The 8,002-nt window shown below is 46.7% G+C and overlaps 1 protein-coding gene across 1 annotated transcript in view; it reads right to left on the reverse strand.

The window, feature by feature from the left end:
* pappaa (pregnancy-associated plasma protein A, pappalysin 1a) overlaps window positions 1–2,508 on the reverse strand; it is a 145,808-nt gene extending 143,300 nt beyond the window's left edge. Inside the window, exon 1 of the mRNA XM_072692737.1 lies at window positions 2,124–2,508. Coding sequence (XP_072548838.1) covers window positions 2,124–2,508 — 385 coding nt within the window. The remainder of the gene's footprint in view (window positions 1–2,123) is intronic.
* Between the last annotated feature and the right edge of the window lie 5,494 nt (window positions 2,509–8,002).

Consider the following 8,002-nt stretch of genomic DNA (forward strand, 5'->3'; position numbering starts at 1 on the left):
AGCACAGTTTCGGGATGTTTTGGGCCTTGGTGGAAGGATACATGCGTTAAAATAGTCCAGATTTGCCACTATTCCACCATCATTAGTATTATAGATAAAACACAGTGGGGGGGGGGGGGGTGCTTCTGGTGCTTTTAGCATCATCAACACCACATATAAAGTTCAGAAGACACGTGATGGTGCAGGCTTCACTGGTAGGCTTGGATAGTAAACAAACAAAATGTCTATATCAGTATTGTAGCCATGGAGACACCTGGTTCCATTCACCACCATTGTAGCGCAATCTAAATGGGTTCATTTCTCTACAACGAACCATGTCACACCAAAACCACGCCGATATATGGTTCACATCCCAAATACTGAATTATACAGGTATTTTAATAAATGGGTGGACTTCCCCTTTAAGCTCCATTCACTCTTTAGGAGGTGCTCGCTTGCTTTGCTTTGCTACACACACCAGCTTTATACGACTCCCCATATCTGCACCCCAGTCCACCCAGTCCAACACTACACACTCCCACCTCAACCACCACTACCACCACCACGTCCCGGATAACACCTCAATCCCACACTGTCCTCATCTGGACCACATCTGCAGCAGCCTTGCCTTTCACACGCGAAAGCCAAACTTCTGCTTTGATTGTCCCGATAAAACTCTGCACTCTGCGTTCCCGCTCCTAACAGCCTGCTCATCACCACACACACACACACACACACACACACTCACACACACTCACACACACTCACACACACACACACACACACACACACTCACACACACTTCCACACGAATGAAGCATTCCACCTTCACACAGTTACTTATCCAAACACTCTAACTTATACAAAGCCCCACTGTTTCACTCTGGTGCTGCACACTCTTCCTGCTGTGCACTATTGCTCAACACACTTGCACTATTATTTATCCGGAGCAGCGCACCGGAGTTTTTCCAGAGTGCTGCGCGGCTTTTTTTGTACAGCACACTTATCCAGTGCACCGGAGTTTTTCCAGCGCACCCTTGTTTATCCGGCACACTTTCAGTCAGTGCACTACAGCGTCCCAGTACCCTCTCAATCAAGTGCACTAGTCTTTATCTAGTGCACTATTTTTCACTAGTTTAGCAAACTAGTCCAGTGCATTAGTTTTAGTGCACATTTCACACAATTACTCATCCAGTACACAATTACTCATCCAGTACACAATTACTCATCCAGTAAAACAATTACTCATCCAGTAAAACAATTACTCATCCAGTAAAACAATTACTCATCCAGTGCACAATTACTCATCCAGTAAAACAATTACTCATCCAGTACACAATTACTCATCCATTAAAACAATTACTCATCCAGTACACAATTACTCATCCATTAAAACAATTACTCATCCAGTACACAATTACTCATCCAGTACACAATTACTCATCCAGTAAAACAATTACTCATCCATTATATCAATTACTCATCCAGTACACAATTACTCATCCAGTAAAACAATTACTCATCCAGTAAAACAATTACTCATCCAGTACACAATTACTCATACATTAAAACAATTACTCATCCAGTACACAATTACTCATCCAGTACACAATTACTCATCCAGTACACAATTACTTTTATAGTGTACGATTATTTATGCTGGGCACTATTACTTAGTAAGTACATAATTACTATTTAAGCAATGTGCACTTTTACTAGTCCAGTACACACAGCATTACTTTTCAGTACATAATTACATTTATTGGTAACAATTACTTATCTAGCACAATTACTTATCTAGAGCACTATTACTTTTCTAGTACACAATTACGTATCTAGCACAATTACTTATGTAGTGTGCTAGTACTTAGCAGTGTAGTACTGTAGTGTGACAGTACACAATTACTTATCTAGCACAAGTACTTATCTAGTGCCCTAGTACTGTAACAGTACACCATTACCCATCCGACGCACGGTCAGTGTCGCTGGGCTCTATTACTCAGTACTGTTGGACGTCAGTGCGCGCTACTGCTCCTCCAGCGCGCTCCTCCAGCGCGCTCCTCCAGCGCGCTCCAGCCTCATCACACAGAGCGCAGTACCCGGTGCAGCGCGCTCCCGGCGCTCATTCTCCAACGCGCACCTACCTGCGATCACTGCGCGTGGCCGCTGCCCCCCCTCGGGCTTCACCCACATGCTGAGAGTGAAGTTGCCCCTCGGGACGTCCACCGCCGGGCGCAGGCGCAGCTGGTCCCCGCGTCCCCCGAACCGCACCGCGCGGTTCCTGTCGCGCTCCTCGTGCCCGGGCTCTCCTCCTCTCCTCCTGCCGGCTCCCGGCGCGCGCCTCTCGGCTCCGGGCGCGGAGCGCTTGCCGCGCGGCAGGCGCGTGCCGCAGGCTCCGGACTGGGCGCTGAGCGCGGCGGCCACGGCAGCCTGGCGCGCGTGGGCCAGCTCCCTGCTCACCCGGGCGTTCCGCGCGCACACGCACACCGCCAGCGCGGCCAGGCAGCTCAGCACTGCCCAAACTTTCATCGCTGCTGGTTCTTCTGCTCCTCCACGGACAGACGGACGCGCGCGCGTCCACGATGCTCCACCACTCTCTTGTCCTGTCCTGTCCTGTCCTGTCCTGTCCTGTTCTGTCCCCTCGCTCGTGCTCCTCTCCAAACTCCTCTCCTTCTTGCTCTTCAGGCGTTCAAGCTGCAAAACTCGAGCCTAACGTCCAGATTAGCGCGAGCGTGGCGTCCCCCTTAGGTCAGCGTGTCCAGAAGACCCCCCAGTCCAGTCCACTCCACAAGTCGACGGGAAGGTGATTGTTATTAATTGCGCGTGTGCCAATGTTGTTGATGTTCCATCGTTACGCCCCCTCAACGCAAACACACACACACACACACACACGCGCACACCTTCACATCATGGCTCCCCTCGTGCTCGCTCGCGCCACGCTCTAAAGTCACTCTCGCGCTCGGCTTGGAGCAACAGCGGCGGGAGTTGATTCATTTATGAGCTCCACGTTGCCTTTCTCAATGGATCCAAACGGGAGGGGTGTGTGTGTGTGTGTGTGAGAGAGAGAGAGAGAGAGAGAGTGTGTGTGTGTGTGTGCGCGCGCGCGTCTGGAGGGGTGGTGGTGGTGGTGGTGATGATGGGTAGGGGTGGGAGGGGTGAGTAATAAGTAATCAATCAGAATGCCCCCCTCATATCCCCCACCCTCCACTTCATTCCAGCTCCATTTAGCTCGCGTGTCCTCTCCGTTTCCCTGGCGCGCGCTTGTGTGTGTGTGATAGAGAGAGAGAGAGAGAGAGAGAGAGAGAGAGAGAGAGAGAGACCCAACAACAGACCGGCCAAAGTTGTGCGTCAGGTGAGCATGGCCAGCTCTGGGGTCCCAGACGCACGTGAGAGGAGAGGAGAGGGGGTAGCTGTTTATCTGTTGAACTGTTTGATCGTGTAGTGAGCACGAGCGTGTTTGAACGTAGGGAGGACAAACAAATAAACAAACAAACAAACAAACAACACGCGCAGCTACCAAAAAAAAAAAGACAGTGCCTTACCTTACCGAAACCAGTGTGAAATAACACACACGCACGCGCGCACGCGCGCACACAAACACACACACGCACACGCACACGCGCGCGCGCACACACACAACTTCCCTAACTCGCTGACTAGTGGCAGGCAGAGTGACACCGGCGTCGAGCTCCCTTCTGCACACCACCCACAGCGCGCGCACAGCTTTACGCACGCCTAAAAACAGCAACCCAAGAGAAGCGCGCGCGCGAAACGAGAGCCGAGACGGCGGTCTGCCGGCTGCCGAACTTGACACTGCTCTTATAGGACGTGGAGGATGGGGGGCCAGCCAACCAGGAACAGAGGGTGGGCTCCACCAATCAGGAATGCCACAGGCTGGCCGGCTACACCTGGAGCAGACAGACAGACAGACAGACAGACGGACAGACAGACGGGGGAGGGAGGGGGAGGGGGGGGACGGGCAGACAGTGCAGGCATCTGCCAAGCAGTCACGACTGGGCTCGCGGTGAGACGGAGGGCTGCGAGTGAAACAGTGCAGCTCTTCTCTCTGAAGTGTTGAAAAAGGGCTTCGCTGCTGGAGGCTGTTCAACACCGCGCGCAATAGCGGCATCTGGGGGTCAGACGGGGGAAGTGCAGCTGCTGGTGGGTGTGCTGGGAGGGGAGGGGGCATTAGTTGTACTGGGGGCATTAGGTGAGGGTGTATTCATCATGCAGTTTCACACAGTGTAAAATACAACTGCCAGATTCACATTATGACAAAAATTAAGATACAAGGTTATTGCAGGGCAGCGACCATAATCAGATTAATTTCTATTTAATTAAACCTGTTATTTTACAGGCAAGAACTATCTGAACTATAGAACATGTGAGGTGGATTGTGCTTGTAGATTGTGTCTGTGACTGAGCACTAAAATATTAAAGAAATATCATTTAATTGATTGAATTGATTTTTTAATTGATTGATTCAACCTGTAATTATTACATTAATTATGAAAAACATCATAAGAAAATGTTTTTATATGTAGATTTATAGATTATAGATGTATGAATAAAAATAAGCTTGATGTATTCTTATTACATTTAATATAATATAATTTGTATATAATATTATATATTAATATTATATATTATATTATATATAATATATCATATTATTAAATCTATTATATTACATTATATATATATATATATATATACAATTCTGGTGGAATCTCAGAGGTTCACGACCATGTTATGTATGTATGTTTTGAGCAGCATCCACAAACAGATCGTTTGACGAAATCCACAATGCACTCAAGCTTTGCCCTTGCCCCTAAAGTTCCCCCACCTAAACATCATTGGAAATCTGAGGATGGTCCTCAAAAGAGCAGAGCAGCAAGACGACCCAAGAACCTCACAGAACTAGAAGAACTAGAAGTCCCCCAAACAAGAACTGGAAGACTGCTACAAAAAGCCACAGTTTTTTTTTAAAGGCTTGCTATACTCGCCAAAGGGAGTGTAAGTGCTAAGTATTGACCGTTACAGGGTGCCCAAACTTTTGCTATGGGATCTTTTCTTCTTTTTGTTAATTATTTTTAAAAAAGGCACAGAAATCAAGAGGTCAAAAAGGCGGAGAGTCTCCAAGGAGTCCTATTGTTTTGGCAGTACTTCTCTACAGGGACTGGACAAGTTTTGTATTTGTGTGCATTTGCACATCTGTGTCAGCAGGTGTGGGTGCACCTTAAAGTAGCTGAATGCATTCATTAGAAGGGGTGTCCACAAACATTTGGACATACGGTGCAAACGCCATGTAAACATGCTTAATAGTCATGTAACCCACTGTGGCTCTGGAGTGTCCTGCTCTAGGCCTGAGTGTCCTGCTCCAGCCCTGCTCTAGCCCACCTTTGCCCTGTTGCTCTTCTGAATGTGTCCCAGTCTTCTGAGATAGGTGGGCTTCATTCTCTTCTCTGAGCCTCCCTCCAGAACTACTCCTCTATACACACGCTATACACACTCTATACACACTCTATACACACACTATACACACTCTATACACACTCTATACACACACTAAACACACTCTATACACACACTATACACACACTATACACACTCTATACACACACTATACACACACTATACACACTCTATACACACACTAAACACACTCTATACACACTCTATACACACTCTATACACACACTATACACACACTATACACACTCTATACACACACTATACACACTCTATACACACTCTATACACACACTAAACACACTCTATACACACACTATACACACACTATACACACTCTATACACACACTAAACACACTCTATACACACACTATACACACTCTATACACACACTCTATACACTCTCTATACACACTCTATACACACTCTATACACACACTATACACACTCTAAACACACACTATACACACTCTATACACACTCTATACACACTCTACACACACTATACACACTCTATACACACTATACACACACTATACACACTCTATACACACACTAAACACACTATACACACACTATACACACTCTATACACACACTATACACACACTATACACACTCTATACACACACTAAACACACTCTATACACACACTATACACACTCTATACACACACTATACACACTCTATACACACACTATACACACACTAAACACACTCTATACACACACTATACACACTCTATACACACACTATACACACTCTATACACACACTATACACACACTATACACACTCTATACACACACTATACACACTCTATACACACACTATACACACACTAAACACACTCTATACACACACTATACACACTCTATACACACACTATACACACTCTATACACACACTATACACACACTATACACACTCTATACACACACTATACACACTCTATACACACACTAAACACACTCTATACACACTCTATACACACACTATACACACTCTATACACACTCTATACACACTCTCTGGTTTGATATAATCTGAATGTTTACATTATTTACAAAAGACTCTGGATGGGTGTGAGTTCAGATGTAGAGTGGGTGGAGTAAAGAGGTGTGAGGGTACAGGTGAGGTCCACAAGCAGCCTGATTGCTTGGGATAGAAGCTCAGTCTCTGAACCGACTGCTTCCAAAACCTGTCCTCCACGCTGTCCTAATGTCCTAATCGCCACATCTCACCAAGCCTGACTCATTTTCCCAGGCCTAGGATGCAAGACTGTGGAAATGCAGTGGTTGGATTAGTTGAAGAATGGAGATGACTGTGAGATCTACCACCTTGATGAGGCAGGGGTTCTTCTGACACATGGGAAAGCCGTCTTCAGCATTGGATACACAGTGTTTACAGCTTTCAGAAGGCTTGTCATACTCTAAACCTCGCTAAATGCGAGGAGTTTCGACATGCCACCGTGACCTAATTAGGGAAACAGATTGACCAGGGAACGGCTCGTCCCTTGGATGCCATGGCTCGATGCTTTTCCTGCCCCGAAGACAAAAAAGAGAGAACTTTGCCGCTCTCTCGGGATGGCAGGTTATTACCGATGTTTCTGTGGAACATCAACAATCCTTCTCCACTGTTCTGTCTGTTCTTTTTTGAGCCCAGCTGACTATCGGCCTGCCTCTGAAGCTAAGTTAAGAGCTTGTTGGGTTGTGCTCTGGTTCTCTCCTTGCCCTTTAGCTGAGATGGGGGAGCTGGAGCTGTGGAGCATTCGCATCACTGACAGGTAAAGTCATAAACATTGACTATCTTCGTCTACTGTGGCTTCATCTGTCAAGGGGTTGGATCTACATATTAAGCAGCGAGTGTCAAGAACAGTCAGTTCTTGAAGGTTGAAGGAGTTAAAAGCAGCAGAAATGGACAAGTGTAGGAATCTGAGAGACTTTTGGAGGGGGGGACACTTTGACTGGAGGGTCAGAACATCTCCAGGTCTCGTGGACAGGTTCAGGGGCACCTTAGGCTCATTGATGAAATCCTTAGGCCCCACCTCACCTCACCTCACCTCACCTCGACTTACAGCCCTGAAAGAAGGATCTGCTGCTAATGTATTGGTGCCAGATACCACCAATGGTCAGATCTGTTGAGATGGCCTGTCTTCTGCTTCTCTGCTAAGTCTAATCATCATCAGGTTAAGCAGCAGGTTATTGGCCTGTTGCTAGCACTCCAGCTCTATGATGAAGTTCACGTAGGATTCAGTACAGAAGACGTCTTGGTCTACACACACCACAGCCCACTTGTCTTTCCTCAGCGTCTGTCCAATTCAACCCACCAGCGTTAGTCTTTGACGTGTCCAGGCTTTAATAAGGCAACAGCAGGTAGTGTGTGTTCCCCCCTGTGGGCAGTGTGGGTTTCCCCTGGGTATTAGGGTGTCCTCCCACCTTCCAAAAACACAAAAACACCAAACAAAACTGCAACACTACAGGTGTCACATTTCTAATTCGTATTCATACACGATAAATTAATTAATACAAATGAATTTACTGAATTTGTCAT

The sequence above is a fragment of the Salminus brasiliensis genome, chromosome 1 (assembly GCF_030463535.1).
Source record: "Salminus brasiliensis chromosome 1, fSalBra1.hap2, whole genome shotgun sequence".
Lineage (NCBI taxonomy): Eukaryota > Metazoa > Chordata > Actinopteri > Characiformes > Bryconidae > Salminus > Salminus brasiliensis.